Source organism: Trichechus manatus, unplaced genomic scaffold (assembly GCF_000243295.1).
Source record: "Trichechus manatus latirostris isolate Lorelei unplaced genomic scaffold, TriManLat1.0 scaffold00162, whole genome shotgun sequence".
Classification (NCBI taxonomy): Eukaryota; Metazoa; Chordata; class Mammalia; order Sirenia; family Trichechidae; genus Trichechus; species Trichechus manatus.
The window spans coordinates 922956-940835 of NW_004444098.1; the positions used below are offsets into that span (position 1 = coordinate 922956).

Here is a 17880-nt window from a genome sequence, read left to right on the forward strand (position 1 = left end):
TGAAAGTTCTGCCACATCTCCTATGCTTTCCAAGTGGAACCTTTGGCTTAATCGTTTTAGGAGTAGTCTCTATATCTGTGTATCTTAAACTTTAAGGTGCGTATGAGTCACTTGGGCATCTTCTTAAGATGCAGATTCCAATTCAGCAGGTCTGGGCTGGGGCCTGAGACTCTCCATGTCCTACATGCTCCCAGGAGATGCAGATACTGCCAGTCTGAGGATCCCACTTTGAGAACCGCTGGTTGAGATTATTTGCAGGCTGCCTCATGGGCAGCTAGAGTCAGGAGGGCCCAAGAGACCCTCAAGGCCTGAGTATCAGGCCCCTGCACATCTCCTAACTGCCTCTGTGATCACACAGGCTGGGCGTCCGCTGACACCGTCTCCACAGTTGTCCGTCTGCTCAGCAGCTCGGTGTCGGGTCCAGCATGCTCAGTGCTCTCATTTGAGTTTTCTCCTCGGCCACCATATTGGATTCACTGGCACTGGGGATACATGAATTGAGTGTATTTCCTTTATACTGCACGCTTCATTCCTAACTTGCCCTGGTTAGCCTCATTCTTCAGTATTAGGAATACATTTACCATTTAAGGATCAATTTAAAGAAACTTGTCCCCTTCAGAGGGGCAAATTGGGATCCCTTGTGTGTATGTAGTGTCTGCTACCTCTATAGAGGGTAGTGGTGGTTCAGTGGTCGAATTCTCGCCTTCATGTGGGAGACTGAGGTTTGATTCCCAGCCAGTGCTTGCTGCTATGCTGCTGAACAGGTTTCAGCAGAGTGTCCAGGCTAACACAGACCAGGAAGAAAGGCCTAACTGCCAACGAAAACCCTATGGATCATAACAGTGGAATCCGCAGCCAGTCATGGGGATGGTGCGGGACTGGGCAGCATTTTGTTCCATTGTGCATGGGGTCACCATGAGTCAGGGGCTGACCTGATGGCAGCTAACAACCACCTCAGCCTCATTCTATAGTTCGTATTCAGACCCAGCTTCTCTTCAGCTTTTAGAAAGTGGTCAGCCTCTTGCAGTTCCCTGATCTGCCTGCCCCCTGTACCCCGCCCCCAATGAAGTTTACGCTATTTTAATTTCCTCTGCAGGCCCACCTTCTCTTTCCCAGCTCTGCCGTCTGTGTGTCCGGAAGTGCTTGGGTCGAGCCTGTCATCAAGTCATCCACAAGCTACAGCTGCCAGAGCCACTGGAAAGATTCCTGCTATACCGATAGTTTCAACTGTCCACAGAAGATACTTGGAAATAAGCAGGTTGTGGCCTGCTATACTCAGAGCACCTAGTGTAGACGCCCAGCAGCTAGACTCTCAGCATCTTCAAGTGAGCTAAGCCACTTTAGAGTAGAGTTATCATGAACCAGATGGGGAGTGGAAACTCCTGGTTACTGTAATGTTCTCCTTAACCAAGGGGCAACCATAAACCTGTTCGTTCTTAGCTCTCGTTGTTAAGAAACTTAAAAAAAAAAAAAACTTGTGAAAATATTAGGATATTTTGTGATGATTCATAATCTTCAAGTACCCAAGGGTCAATATTCTGAATATCATGTAGACACATGTAAATCTGGGTGGAAATGATTAAAATGAATGTAAGTATTCCAAGATGTGTTCTGACTTAGCGCCTCCCTCCTTCCCCCTTTCTTCTTTCTTTCCTTCCTTCCTTGAATAAATCTCTGCTATAATTTTGATTTCCCTGCCTCTTAAAAAACATGTTAAAAAGTTCAACATACATTCAAGCCATCACAGTTAATTGAGGTTTCTAGTTGCTGAGGTTGGTAAGAAAGATGTAGGAAGAGATTAGCTTCCCCCAAGACTGGGGACTGTTGCTCATTGTTTCTGATAGTAAATGCTGTTCTTGGAAGGATCCAGCCACACTGGTTGCCCCATCTACTTGAACCCATAGACACTGTCTGATGCAGGCTACAGCCCAAGCATTGGCTTACTTTCAAAGTCAAGAGTGTCAGGAGCTTTGAAACAATTACATGTTGATGCCAGCCACCAAGGTGGGCTCAATGCTGGGTCATGATTTTTTTCTGTGGGAAGGAATCCTGGTGGCGCAACAGTTAAGCAGTCAGCTGCTAACTGAAAGATTGGTGGGTTGAGCTCACCTTGCGGATCTGCGGGAGAAAGACATGGTAATCTGCTTCCGTTAAGATTATAGCCTAGGAGACCCTATGGAGCAGTTTTACTCTGTCATGGGGTCACTATGAGTTTGAATCGACTCTACTGCACACAGCAACAATAATGAACCCAAAATAAGCACAAAAGTATACTTGAAAAACAGCCTCCTCCTCCCCTTTTTCTTCCTCCCCTTCCCACCCACCTTCTCTTTCTCCTCATTTTCCTCCTCCTTCTTTTTGTAAATTTAGAAGATGGAAATTAGATAGACTTTTAGTTACAGTTACTGTAAGTGCTACTGTCATGGTTCAGTGATTACAGTCATATTAGCTCCTAAAATGAAAATTTTAAAATCAAGCCTTTTGAGTGTGTGTATTTTTTTCTCTCTTTCAGGTGACCCTAAAGTTAGTTCCAAACAGGTTTTTTTTTTTCTCCAATTTTTCTATACCTATGGGTCTCAATTGAGGACAGTTTTGTTCTCCCCTCCCTCCTAGGGATATTTGGCAATGTCTGGAGACATTTTTTGGTTCCCACAACTTTGAGACCCCAGAGGTGGTGGCCCCACCCTTTGAGACTGAGGCAGCTTTGCTTCCTGTGTTCCTTGTCTCTTCAGCTTCTGCTTCCTGGTTCCTTGGCCTCTCGGCCCCTCGGGCCCTTGGGCAGGCCCAGCATCTGCACTTCTTGAGCAAGTGTTCCAAAGTTCTTTAGCTCTGTCGATAAGTGTCTGGAGGCATCCCACTCCACCAGTAAACCTTGGAAGGCACTCAGCTTTCTTGCTCTGTGGGTCGGCAAGCCTAGCTCCACCAGTAAGTGCCCAGAGGCACCCTACTCCACCAGGAAGCCCCCTGCTTGAAGGCACTCAGCTCTCTTGCTCCGTGAGTCGGCTCCTGCACCATCTCGTGCTGGTCTCCTGGTTCTGCTGCTGCCATTTATCTGCTGCTGCTTCTCACCATCTTCGCCATCCTCGGTGTTACAACTCTCTCCACTTCCTTCTGAGCCCTCACCAGAATTGTCTTTGATGTCCATAATTCCACCCACAGTGTCTTCAAGGTAATCTAGGCTTTTACTATTAACCCACAGCCGCTGAGTCAATTCAAACTCATAGTGACCCCATAGGGTTTCCAAGGCTGTAAATCTCTGCAGAAACAGACTGCCACATCTTTCTCCCACAGAGTCGCTAGAGGTTTCAAACCACCAACCTTTCAGTTAGCGGTCAATCACTTTAACCACGGCACCACCAGACACTTTAAAATTCTTCCAGCCTCTAGCCAATACTCAGTTTCAAAACTGCTTCCACATTGTAGGTATCTGTTAGAGCAGCACCCCACTCTTTCGGTACCAAGCAGTTTCCTAGACTGTAATCTTTACGGAAGCAGACTGCCATATCCTTCTCCCATAGAGAGGCTCCTTCAGTGGAAAGTGATTATTTGGGATCTCTTTCAACAGGCAAAGTCAATGTGTGGTGCAAAAAGTTAAGCACCACCAACCAAGAGATTGGTCAGAGTCCACCCAGAGGCACCTCAGAAGAAAGGCCTGCTGATCGCTTCCAGTTGTTTGAGTTACTGTTTGCAAACTGTTGAAATTACCCAAATCTTCAGTAAAGCCTGAAACATATACAAGTGCTTTGTGCATTATTTTTACAAGATATTGAGGAAAAAGTCTAGATTATTCCTCTGCATCTACATGCTATAGTATATTGACTGCATTAACCCATTGCCATCGAGTTGATTCTGACTCATAGCGACCCTATAGGAGAAAGCAGAACTGCCCCATAGGGTTTCCGAGGCTGTAATTATTACAGGAGCAGATCACCAGGTCTTTTCTCCCATGGAGCAGCTGGTGGGTTTGAACCACCGACCTTTTGGTTAGCAGCGGAGCACTTAACCACTGCACCACCAGGGCTCCTTACTGAATGCGTCACATGGTGGCAAAACAATACTTAAACTTACCCGTTTCAGGTGGACCAGTACTTCTTCTATGCGAGATATGACCAGAAAAACAAACCCCTGAAGAAGTGTCACAAATCTTGCTGTTGTTCTTGTTAGGTGCTGTCAGTCAGTTCCGACTCATTACGACCTCATGTACAACAGAACAAAACACTGCCCGGTCCTGTGCCATTCTCACAATCATTGGTATGCTTGAGCCCATTGTTGCAGCCACTGTGTCAATCCAAATCATTGAGGGTCTTCCCCTTTTTGGCTGACCCTCTACTTTACCAAGCATGATGTCCTTCTCCAGGGACTGATCCCTCCTGATAACATGTTCAAAGTATGTGAGACAAAGTCTTGCCATCCTTGCTTCTACAGAGCATTCTGGCTGTACTTCTTCCAAGACAGATTTGTTCGTTCTTTTGGTAGCCCATGGTATATTCAATATTCTTCGCCAACACCACAATTCAAACGTGTCAATTCTTCTTTGGTCTTTCTTATTCATTGTTCAGCTTTCGCATGCATTGGAGGCGATTGAGAATACCATGGCTTGGGTCAGGCACAAAACTTGTTAACACCTTAAAGAGGTCTTTTGCAGCAGATTTGTCCAACGCTAATGGGTCTTTTGATTTCTTGACTGCTGCTTCCATGGATGTTGATCATAGATCCAAGTAAAATGAAATCCTTGACAACTTCAATATTTTCTCCATTTATCATGATGTTGCTTATTGGTCCAGTTGTGAGGATTTTTGTTTTCTTTATGTTGAGATGTAGTCCATACTGAAGGCTGTGGTCTTTGATCTTCATCAGTAAGTGCTTCAAGTCCTCTTCACTTTCAGCAAGGTTGTGTCATCTGCATAACGCAGGTTGTTAATGAGTCTTCTTCCAGTCTTGATGCCCCCTTCTTCTTCGTAGAGTCCAGCTTCTTGGATTATTTCCTCAGCATACAGATTGAATAGGTATGGTAAAAGGGTACAACCCTGATGCACACTTTTCCTGACTTTAAACCATGCAGTATCCCCTTGTTCTGTTCGAACAACTGCCTCTTGATCTATGTACAGGTTCCTCATGAGCACAATTAAGTGTTCTGAAATTCCCATTCTTTGCAATGTTATCCAGAATTTGTTATGATCCACACAGTCGAATGCCTTTGCATAGTCAATAAAACACAGGTAAACATCTTTCTGGTATTCTCTGCTTTCAGCCAGGATCCATCTGACATCAGCAATGATATCCCTCGTTCCACGTCTTCTTCTGCATTTGGCTTGAATTTCTGGCAGTTCCCTGTCGATATCCTGCTGCAGCCTCCTTTGAATGATCTTCAGAAAAATTTTACCTGCATGTGATATTAATGCTATTGTTCAATAATTTCCGCATTTGGTTGGATCACCTTTCTTGGGAATAGGCATAAATATGGATCTCTTCCAGTCGGTTGGCCAGGTAGCTGTCTTCCAAATTTCTTGGCATAAACGAGTGAGCGCTTCCAGTGCTGCATCCGTTTGTTGAAACATCTCAGTCGGTATTCCGTCAATTCCTGGAGCCTTGTTTTTCGCCAATGCCTTCAGTGCAGCTTGGACTTCGTCCTTCAGTACCATCGGTTCTTGATCATATGCTACCTCCTGAAATGGCTGAATGTTGACCAATTCCTTTTGGTATACTGACTCTGTGTAGTCTTTCAATCTTCTTTTGATGCTTCCTGCGTGATTTAACTGTTTCCCCGTAGAATCCTTCAATATTGCAACTTGAGGCTTGAATTTTTTCTTCAGTTCTTTCAGCTTGAGAAATGCCGAGCGTGTTCTTCCCTTTTGGTTTTCTATCTCCAGCTCTTTGCACATGTCATTATAATACTTTACTTTGTCTTCTCGAGCCACCCTTTGAAACCTTAGGGAAGACAAATTTCACAAATCTTGGGGAAGGCGCAGGACATTCCAAAATCCATGGAAGGGGGTGCGATTCAGTCTGCTCCAAATATTAAAAGGCAGAGTGATCTCAGCTGACATTTCAATATATAAAGAGCAATATAGGCTCATGAATAAAAAAATTAGCAAGGGAAATGAATAGGAAACTTACAAAGGGGGACATACAAATAAATAGCCATAAGAAAAATGTTAAAGATGGGAAATGAATTGAGATAAAGGACGGATTTGCAACAACCAAGAAGTCATGTGAGCAATCCTTAACCATGGAAAGATCAAAAAGAAAGACTAGAAGAGTTTCCTCCTATCATAGAACATTCAGGAATTTTGAGGCATTCCTTTTTTAAGGTTAAAAAATTATCTGAGAGCAATAGTTTTGGGGGTTCATCTGGCCTCAATTGCTCCAGAAAGTCTGGATTCCATGAGAATTTGAAATTCTCTTCTGCATTTCCCCCCCACATCAAGATTCTTCTATAGAATCTTTGATCAAAACACGTTCAACAAGTATTAACTGTGCTTACTTGTCTGCACTATTTTGATCTACATTCATTCTACTTAAGAATGCCATGCTCATCAATACCAATACTGCCTGACTTTAAGCCTTCCTCCCTGCCTGCCTTCCCCAGCCACATAATGGGCTTTAAACTCTTCCAGCCGCACCCACCCCAGCATGTCAGGGGAGGGTGCTCTTGAGAACTGCACGTGGTCTCCCATCAAAAATCATCACAAATCATTGAAAAGGTTGGCTGTTGCACAGACATTTGCATATGCACTCCATCACCTCCTTCTCTGTACCAAGAGGAATACACAGATTACACTCGAAATAGCAGCTTCCTATTTTAACATGGAAGTCCCCGGGTGGGGCAAATGGCTAATGCACCCAGCTGCTAACCGAAAGGCTGGAGGTTGAGTCCATCCAGAAGTGCCTCTGAAGAAAGGCCTGGAGATCTACTTCTGAAAAATCAGCCATTGAAAACCTTATGGAGTGCAATTCTACTCTGACACATATGAGGTTGCCGTGAGTCAGAATCGACTCGACAGCAACTGTTTTTTTTTAACATGAGTTTAATCTGTAAAAAATATGTCACTTTTTTCATTTATTAACTTTCCTTCCCTCACTCTTGTTATATCTTGAAAAATTTCAAGCTTACAGAAAAGGTACAAGAATAATACAATGAACACCTCTTTGCCTACCACCTCAATTGTTAGCATTTTGCCACATTTGCTCTTCTCTCTACATATGTGTGTTTATGCATGTTTATATGTAGATATATGTACATACGGAGGCCTGGTGGTGCAGTGGTTAGGAGTTCGGCTGCTAACCAAAAGGTCGGCAGTTGAATCCACCAGGTGTTCCTTGGAAACCCTACGGGGCAGTTCTACTCTGTCCTATAGGGTCACTATCAGTCAGAATCGACTCAGCGGCAACGGTTTTGGTTTTTTTATACGTATATATACATATATACATCATGTCTCCTTTGTTGTGATAAGTGCATAAAATCTCAGCGATGAGCATTGTTTCTAAAAAAAGAATCATTTATAAACCTCATGTTTACTTGACATGCCAATTTTAGAAATATAGCATAGGAGAATTTGGGAGAAATAGTTCCTTAATAATATAAACAACATATATGTATTATGTATGTATGTATGCACACAAACTATATAATATATATTTTTATATATAAATCATAGTACTTAGTACGTACACACACACACGCACGTTTTTGTTTTACTGAACCATTTGCAAGTATGTTGCAGCCATGATTTTTCTTCCGGAGGCCTGAGATTAGGATGAGGCAAGCGAGGCACTCATGTCAGATGCAAAATTTAAGGGGGCACCCAAAACTCAGCCATCAAGGTAAATAATATTTTAGGGCAATCTTTTTTTCAAAATCAATATGATGACTAAAATATCAAAACAAACAGCTGTTGCTGTTTGTTTTCTCACCCTGCATTATTGTGCAATGAGAACAGTGTTTTCCAATCAGGCCTTGGCTCTGGGACATGTGGCCTTTGGGTTTATGAGGCGTGACAATGGTGTGCAAACAGACCGAGCAATGTGGGCCTTTATGTATCCTCATGTCCTTTGACTACAGAGCTTGTGTTAACTTTTTCCATTTGACGCAAAATGTGTATATAGCGGCACTCATTTCACCTTTTGCCTTGGGCTTCCATATGGCTCTGCACTGAGTATGTCAGGGTGCACCTCCTAGGAACACAGAGATTCTCCTACGTAACCGTGATGCCGTGATCACACTCAGGAAGTTTGACACTGATACCCTATGTTTATCCAATATATAAAACTCAAACCAAACCCGTGGCTGCCGAGTTGATTCCGACTCACGGCCACCCCATGTGTTACAGAGTAGAACTGCTCCATAGGGTGCAGCCAAGCTATTAACCACTGTGCCACCAGGGCTCCTTCTTGGCTGCAGTCTTTACAAAAGCAGATCATCAGGCCTTTCTTCTGTGGTGCTGCTGGGTAGGTTCAAACTGCCAACATTTAGGTTAATAGTTGAGTGCAAACCATTTGTGACACCAAAGGGCCTTATCCAACACATGTTGTTGTTGTTAGTTGTGGTAGAGTCAATTCTGACTCATGGTGACTCCACGTGCGCCGACGAGAACCGCTCTATAGGGTCTTCAAGGCTGTGACCTTTTGGAAGCAGATTGCCAGGCCTGTCTTTCCACACTCCTCTAGGTGGGTTCAAACTGCCAACCTTTTGGCTAGTTGTTGAGCACAAACCACTTGCACCACCCAGGGACCTTACCCAATATACATTGTTGTTGAGTGCCACTGAGTCCATTTTGACTTACAGTGACCCCACGTGACAGAGTGGAACTGCCCCATAGGATTTTCTAGCTGTAATCTTTATGGAAGCAGATCACCAGGTCTTTCTCCCAAGGAGCCGAAGGTGGGTTCGAACCGTCAACCTTTTGGTTAGCAACCGAGTGCTTTACCTTTGTGACACCAGGGCTCCTATCCAACAGATAGCCATACTTAATGTTCCCCCATTGTGGTACTGATGTCTTTTATGGCTTATTCCCCATTCGGGATCCAACCAAGGATCTTGCACCTCATTTTGTTATCACATCTGCTTAGTCGCCTTTAATCTAGAAAGCCCTCCCTATTGTCTTTCAAGCCATTGACATTTTCGAAGAGTCCAGGCCAATTGTTCTGTAGAATATCCTCCAAGGTGATTTGCCTGATTGTTTCCTCATGAATACTGCATGGTGCCAGCCTTTAAAAAACATCTTCCTGCTCCCATCTTATTCCACTGCCTGTTGGAGCAGGAAGGATTGACTGCCCTCTAAAGCAGCCACATCAGATACCTCAGCATGCAGAGCCAAGTCTCCTAGAACAACTGGGACACACAGAACTTTTGCATGAAGAGCAGAGACTTCCAAAATGATCAGAGGAGATGTGTACCTTTTAGGTTTTAAAGGTTTCGTTCTAGAAAACTTGCCAGCTGCAAGGACAAGAGGTGTTAAGAGGAAGGAGTCTTATAATCCATGAATGATGTCTGTCTGCCACGGACATCTAAGGAGGGGTAGGCCGAGGTCCCGGCTAGTGTTAGGACTGCACAGGATGAAGAACGATGGAGGTCTTACCATCTACTGCGGGCCATCATTCTTGTTTCTTACCTCACCTAGGCCAACTTCCCTGGTCATCCAGATGCACATAATGACACACACACAAGGGGTCACTAGCGTGCTCTTCACTGTGGCTTGGCATAATCCAACCCATTTCTCTATAATCACAGCTCATACACATGTAATTCAATTTTGTTGTTAGGTACTGTCGAGTGGATTCTCACTCATAGTGACCCCATGTGACAGTAGAACTGCCCCATAGGGTTTCCTAGGCTGTAATCTTTATGGGAGAAAATCACCAGGTCTTTCTCCTGTGGAGCTGCTGGGTAGGTTCAAACCACCAACCTTTCAGTTAGCAGCTGAGTGCTCCACCACTGCGCCACCAGGGCTCCTTGTAGTTCAACTTTATCCTCATACAAAGCCTTACAAATGGATACACTCCTCTTGCAACGGTTTTCTAGTTCTTGACTTCAACAGTTGTTAAATAGTTTTTTTTAATCAGCTCTTCAAACGGTAAACTTTTTGTTATATATATTTTACCACAATAAAATTAAAAAAAAAAAATCAGCTCCCCAAGGGAGAATGAAGTAAACCAAAGACACAGGGAAAAATTGGTCCAAAGGATTAATGGACCACAATTATCATGGCCTCCACCAGACTGAGTCAAGTACAACTAGATGGTGCCCAGCTCCCTCCACTGACTGCTCTGACAGGGATCACAACAGAGGGTCCCAGAGAGAGCTGGAGAAAAATGTAGAAGAAAATTCTAACTCACAAAAAAAGACCAGACTTACCAGTCTGACAGAGACTGGAGAAACCTCGAAAGTATGGCCCCCGGACACCCTTATAGCTCAGTAATTAAGTCACTCTCGAGGTTCACCCTTCAGCCAAAGATTAGACAGGCCCCTAAAACAAAATAAGACTAAATGGGCACACCATCCCAGGGGCAAGGACTAGAAGGCAAGAGGGGACAGGAAAGCCGTTAATGGGGAACTCATGGTTGAGAAGGGGAGAGTGTTGACATGTCGTGGGGGTGGCAACCAATGTCACAAAACAATATGTGAATGAATTGTTTAATGAGAAACTAGTTTGCTCTGCAAACCTTCATCTAAAATACAATAACAAAAAAATTTTAAAAAAAATCAGCTCCCACCCTCCTATTCACACGTGTGGATCAACATTATAAATCTAATGAGAAGATTAAAAGCTGCTGAATTTCCTCCCAGGTACTAGGGTGACAATATGGAAACCTTCTTTATTGTCCTTTTGAATTTGAACATAGAAAAATCTTATCTTCTTGGAATTTAATTAAAAGTAAATCAAGAAGCTGTGCTATGAAGATTTTGCAAAGAAGGACTGGTGATAGGATCTAGCTACTCCACTGCACCCCTCGGTGAACTCCCCATCATTCCGTCTATGTTGGGAATACATTTTTTCACTTGCTGTCAAATAAAAAGTTTTATTGTTCTTCAAATCTTTCCTGTTGGAGTGGTGAAGAATTTTTATGCTGACAACCTTCCCCGTTAATTATACAAACAGAGATGGAGGGGCATTCGGCAGTGTTTATCCCAATTTTGGAGTCCGTGGGTGGTGCAAACGACTAAGCAGTCCACTACTAACCAAAAGGTTGGTCGTTCGAACGCAACCAGAGTGCCTCAGAAGAAAGGCCTGGCGATTCGAAAGGTCACAGCCTTGAAAACCCTATGGAAAGCAGTTCTACTCTGACACATGGGGTCACAATGGGTTACTTGATGGTAACTGGTTTGCTTTGGTCTTGGATCTTAATTTTAAAGGAGCATCTTTTTTTTTTAATGGAATTTTATTGAGTAATTGTAGATTCACATGCAGGCATAAGAGAGATCTGTACACTTTGTCCCATTTCCCCCAGTGGTAACATTTTGTAGAACTCTAGCACAATATCACAGCCAGGAAATTGCCATCGATACAATGCACTGATCTCACTGCGATTGCCCCAGTTTTACACGTGCTCGTTCGTGTGTGTGTGTCTTTAGCTCTGTATCACATGTGTATGAGCATCCCTTTGACTTGGCCTTTGCACTCTCCAGAATCTCTCCTCCAGAAATGTTTGCATATGTGCACAAAGCCACATGCACAAAAATATGGACTCCAGTGCGTTTGTAGTAGGAAAAAAATGGAAACCTTCTGACTCCATCATCAGGGGAATAACAAGGAATATGGAATGCTATACAGTCGTGAATAAAGGAAGGAGCATGGCTCCATATATTGAAATGGAAAGATCTCCAAGATATAGTAAGTGTAAAAAGCATAGAACTACATGATAGTATATTTACTTTTATGTGAAAATGGAAAAGGATAAATGTGTATACATGTCTGCAACCAAACCCAAAGACCAAACCTATTGCCATCAAGTCAATTCCAACTCATAGCGACCCTATAGGACAGAGTAGAAATGCCCCATAGGGTTTCCAAGGAGTGGCTGGAGGATTCAAACTGCTGACCTTTTGGTTAGCAGCCAAGCTCTTAACCACTGAGCCACCAGGGCTCCATACATATCTGTAGGGGAATGCATTTTAAAAGACGAAGGACACTCCTTAAACTGTTAACCCTGGTTACCAAGTGCTCCAACTTTGGATTCTTAGACTGGAAACAATGAGGCTACAGTCTTGGCTTAAAAAAAATCTGCAATCATTTTGCAGCCAGACTAGCCTTGAGATGAACTGGGAGTCTCCCCCCACCCAAGAATCCCCTTCACCTGGAAGACAGGAGCAGAGGGGATCTGTTGGGGGGCATCAGCCCAAACCAGCACCTGGGGTGCCACGACACTGGGCTCATCTGAAAAGATAGATGTACAGAAAACCCAAATATTTTGTAAAGGCGAACCTACAAAACCTTGACAAAGTAAACTCTGAAAATTAAGGATTAAGGGAAAGATAGCTGGTCTCCTCCCCCCACCTCCAGCCCCCACCCCAGGGCACTCAGCAACCCATTTTCCCAAAAGTAACCATTAATTATTTACTGAGAAGTTAAAATAAAATGCGTGGGTGGAGGAAGGGTGAAGGGCACCATTTAATGAAATCCTTGCAGTTGGAAGGAAGAAAACAAAAGTTCTTTTGAAATGCGCATTTTTGTAACATATAGACACATTTTCCCATAAGAAACTCCCAGCAAAATTGAAACCACATGTGCAGGGAGATGGTGGGGCTGTGAATGTTCCTGTGCAAGCCAGTCGGCAGGGCTCCAGCAAAGAACCTGGCCTTCTCAGCCCCTGAGCACCCAAAAAACCGAGTCTCAGCTGGAGGGAACAAAGTTGCAGCCAGAGAGCTGTTGCCTCACCCCCACCCTGTTCTCTTCAGTTTCCAAAGTTACAAACTGTGAGTTTCTTTCCTGATAAACTCCAAGGCTTCCTCACTGATTGGCCTCAGTTTGAGAAAGGACGTGACATCAGCAAGACTTGGGGCTGTGGGCTGTTGTGAGCTTTGGCTAGCCTCCAGCCAGCTAGGTGGAGCGTGAGTGTGTGTGCGAGTGTGTGAGTGTCTGTGTGTGTCTGACCACAGGTAGGACTCCGGTTACTGCTGCCCGGACTGCTCCTGCTGCAAACGTCTGTCCAGGACGTGTGCCACTCAGACAGCCTCGGAGAGCTGCAACGTCCCGGGGGAGGGGGTGTGTGGAATTTGGACTTTCCTGAGCAACTGAAGTGGAGCTTGGAGCTTGCCCAGCCCAGGAGAGCGTAATGGATGGTGAAGAAGGGAGCAGGAACGACAGCAAGTCCCTGGGGCTTGGACCCCCTCCTGACACCCGGCTCCTTTCAAACCCACTGATGGAGGGTGAGTTACAGGGACGCTGGGGAGGCTGGCTAATGGGCTTGGGAGAGAAGAGGGCTGGGGTGACTTCAGTGGCAGTTACTGGACAGATGTCCACAACCAGCTGATACATGTTCTTTATATGGTTGTTCAAAAATGTGGACACCTATATCCACAGAGTACTATAGATGATAAACACTCAGTTTTCACAGATTATTCTCCAGCCAAAACTTCAGCTCCGAGGAACTGCTCTTAATGGGTCAAATGCATCACTTATTAAATTGGAGGGTTACAAAATCACTTATAATTAGGAAAGTTTTTACTGCTACAATGGTAATAATCTGTGATAATCTGTGAAAACTGAATGTTTATCGTCTATAGTACTCTGTGGATATAGGTGTCCACATTTTTGAACAGGTCGAAGGTATTTAGCATTTAGGTAGGGCTAGGTTTATAAATGATGTTCACACATCGTACCCTGATTGATTCATTTTAAAAGGGAATTTTTTTTTAACTTTGGAGAAGTGACTTACAGGTATAATTCTCACCTATGGAGTGGTGTCTTTGCTAATGTATACAGTCCCATGCCTCTGGGACTGTCACACACCTGCCAACAGGTGCCTGCTGGCTAAGAGGGTTCTGCAAACTAGGTCTAGGCAGTAGAACCAAACAAGAAAACAAAACCTCAAACCTGTTGCCATCAGGTCAATGCTGACTCATAGCGACCGCATGTGACAGAGCAGAACTGCTCTATGGGGTTTTCTAGGCTGTAATCTTTATGGGAGCAGATTGCCAGGTCTTTCTCCCGTGGAGCCACTGGGTGGATTTGAACTACCAACTTTCAGTTAGCAGCTGAGCACTTAACCATTGCACCACCAGGGTTCCTTTTGCTCTGGTATGTTGTGTGCTGTGGAGTTGATTCTGACTCATAGTGACCCAACGTGACAGAGCAGAACTGCCCCATAGGGTTTTCTTGGCCGTAATCTTTATGCAAGCAAATCGCCAGGCCTTTCTTCTGTGGCACTGCTGGGTGGGTTCGAACCACCAAACTTTAGGTTAGTAGTCGAGCGCAAACCGGTTGCACCACCCGGGGACCTCTAGGCAGTAGAGTGGGGATTATTATGTTGAGCATCCTGGTAGGCTGCCCACAACACTTGACGATCGGACTGGCAATAACCAGGGACTCTGCAATCAACTAGGATGTATTAATTTCCTACTTTGTGGTGCTGAAAGGGCCAACAAGAAATAAATACAAAACACCTTCCCTCTGACTAATTTAATGGACCAGGCTGCTCATTCATTCATTGATTTATTCAGTTTTGCCCCTAAAATGAGCAGAGCACTCAACGGTGAATAGGATTTGGATCCACAGAGGCAGAACTGGATTAATCAATCAGTAGATAACATTGAGCATGAACTCGGGCCATGAGGAAAGTAGGATGGTACCGAAAAAGCACTTTTTTTAAGAAACAACTTCACAAATATATTTTTAAAGCAGCAAACCAGCCATCATGGGAAAGAATCAGTAATTTGGTTGACTTCCACAGAATTATTTTACAACTAAGTATTATGTTTATTTTTCTTTCTAAGTGAGGGCGGGGCACCAGCCCCTTTTCACTGTTTAAGGTCCCTAAAGGTCTGACTCCAACCCTGAATGGGGTGGCATGGGTCAGTGACGGTGCACAGGCATCATACTAGAGGGCATGGGACTTAGAAAGTGGAGACATTGTCACCCCTAGACTGCAGAGTGTCTTAGGGGGTCTACTGAGAACACGTTTGGAGAGATGGAGCTTGATAATGGAGCTTTAAGAGCTAGGTGGAGGAGTTTCGCCTTCATGAGGCAGGGAATTGGGAGCCATTGATAGTTATGGAGCATACCCCTAGCGGTAAACAGAATAAATAACAGTGTGTCCATTAATGTGTTAGCCACAGTCAGTATGGATTGTGGAGGGCTCACGGGAGACTGTTACACGAACCCACTGGTTCAAACTTTTCAACAGCATCAGCCTCACCGGGAGGGTGTGTAAAAATGCAGATGGCAGGGCCCCACCCCAGACATTCTGATGTGATAGAGGGTCTGGGGCGGGGCCTGGGAATCTGCATTTGTAACAAGTTCCCAAGTGATGCTGGTGGTGTCGGTCTGGGGACCACGCTTTGAGAACCACTGTACTAACCCAAGCACAAAGCTTAGACTTGGATCCCACTATGGAAATGACAGAGAAAGGGAAAATATGGGTGCTATTTCAAAGGAAAGAACAGTCAGGCTATGGTGCTTGATTAACTACTCGGGCTAAAGGCAGCCAAGACTAAAGTTTTCCAGCCTAAATTAATGTCAGATAAGGGGATAGATAAGAGAGAAGTTGGGAAGGGGAGTTGGCTTGGGAGCAGAGTGAGGAGGAGGGGTAAGAAGTTCTGTTTTGAACATAAAAGTGACAGTGACCACTCCCAGTGGACAACATGAAGATGAGGAACTAAGGCTCGGGAACAAATACAGGCCAGGAGTCGGAGCCTTGAGAATGTCCTGGAGGGGGCTGTCGTTGAAATCCAGGGAAAAGAGAATTGTCTGATGGCCAAGAGCTGAGGGCCAACCAAGGATGGAGCCCGAGACAGGCCTCCAGTGGAGAACAGAGGACCAGAGAAGCAGAAAGAGACTCTAATGCTGTAATTCCACAGGGTCGTTCAATGGTAGAATTCTTGCTTTCCATGCAGGAGACCTGGGTTCAATTCCCGGCCAACACATTCCATGCACAGCCATCACCTGTAGCTCAGTGGAGCTTTTGTATGTTGCTATGATGCTCAACAGGTTTCAGCAGAGCTTCCAAACTAAGACAGAGTCACTGCCCCCTTGAAGCCTTCCCAGACTTGCTCCCTCTCTCTACCCAGGGGATTCTCTCCCTGCTTGGTGCTGGCCCTGCCCCTTGGACCAAAGCTCAATCATAGCTGGATGCTGTTTGTTTATGTTTCTCAAGCTTTGACCTTGGTGAAGTGTGGAATGTGGAGCACTCGAAATGCTGTTTCCAAATGGCCCTGCCGAGAAACTCAGCTCAGGTGAAGCGTATCCCCTGGAAAAATGTGGGGGAAGTTGAGGGAAAACTGAGACGGGGCGCAGGCAGGCTTTTCTTGGCTCCTTCTTGGGAGGAAAGGATATGAAGCTGGGCAACCAACTCTTCGTAGAGGCTTGTTTAATGCTCAGCTTCTGCCCCAGGAGCAGGAAAAAGATGCCCCACCCCCACCCCAGAAAATATCTACTCATAGAAACTTTGTTTTTTCTTTTTTTTAATTTTTTTTTTATTGTACTTCAGGTGAAGGCTTACAGAACAAATAGTTTCTCATGAAACAGTAGTGCACATATTGTTTCATGACATTGGTTAACAACCCCACAACATATCAACCCTCTAACTTCTCAACCTTTTTTTTTTGGTGAAAGTACACATATCCAAAGATACACCATTTCAAAAATTTCTACATGCACAGTTAGTGACATTGACTACGCTCTTCCAATTGTGCTGCTATTCTCACTTAAGATGAAGGCTTACAGAATAAACTAGTTTCTCATTTAACAGTTACTACAAATGTTGCCCTATGACAATGGTTAACAACCTCAAAACACATCAACACTATCCTTACTCAATCTTGGGTTCCCTATCACCAGCTTTCCTGTCCCGTTCTGCCTTCTGGCCTTTGTCCCTGGACTGCTGCGCCTCATTAGTCCCATTTGGTTTTATGGGGCTGTCCAATCCCCAGCTGAACGGTGAACCTCAGAAATGACTTCACAACTGAGCTAAAAGGGTGTCTGGGGGCCATACTCTCGGGGTTTCTCCAGTCTCCTTTAAGCCAGTAAATCTGGTCTTTTTTTTTGGTGAGTTAGAATTTTGTTCTACATCCTTCTCCAGCTCTGTCCAGAACCCTGTGTTGTGATCCTGGTCAGAGCAGTCAGTGGTGGTAGCCGGGCACCATTGAGCTGTACTGGACTCAGTCCGGTGGAGGCCTTGGTAGCTGTGGACAGTTAGTCCTCTGGATTAATCTTTTCCTTGTATCCTGTTCTCTTCATTCTTCCTTGCTCCCGAAAGGATGAGACCAGTGGAGTATCTGAGATGGCTGCTCACAGGCTTTTAAGACCCCAGACACTACTCACCAAACTAGAATGTAGAACATTGTCTTTATAAACTGTGTTATGCCAATTGAGTTAGATGTTCCCCGAGACCATGGTTCCAACAGGCCTCCGCCCAGCAATTCAGTCCCTCAAGGAGTTTGGATGTGTCTGTGGAGCTTCCATGACCTTTCCTTGTACAAGTTGTTCTGGTTTCCCCAGTATTATGTGCTGTCTCACCCTTCACCCAAGATACCACTTATCTATTGCCTATTTAGTATTTTACCCCCACCCCTCCCATCCCTGGTAACCAACAAAGATTGTTACTTTTTGTGTGTGAACTTTTTCATGGGTTTTTACAATAGAGGTCTCATACAATATTTGTCCTTTGTGATTGACTTATTTCACTCAGCATAATGTCCTCCAGTTTCATCCATGTTATGAGATG

The 17880-nt window shown here is 44.6% G+C and overlaps 2 protein-coding genes across 4 annotated transcripts in view; both read left to right on the plus strand.

Annotated features, from left to right (window-relative positions):
• Positions 1-1221, plus strand: part of ASB11 (ankyrin repeat and SOCS box containing 11) — a 33402-nt gene extending 32181 nt beyond the window's left edge. For all 3 annotated transcript variants that reach the window (XM_004386330.2, XM_004386331.2, XM_004386332.1), the window contains exon 7: positions 1097-1221. In XM_004386330.2, the coding sequence (XP_004386387.1) occupies positions 1097-1221 (125 nt within the window). The remainder of the gene's footprint in view (positions 1-1096) is intronic.
• Positions 1222-13272: 12051 nt separating this feature from the next.
• Positions 13273-17880, plus strand: part of ASB9 (ankyrin repeat and SOCS box containing 9) — a 41016-nt gene continuing 36408 nt past the window's right edge. Inside the window, exon 1 of the mRNA XM_004386363.1 lies at positions 13273-13366. Within this exon, the coding sequence (XP_004386420.1) occupies positions 13273-13366 (94 nt within the window). The remainder of the gene's footprint in view (positions 13367-17880) is intronic.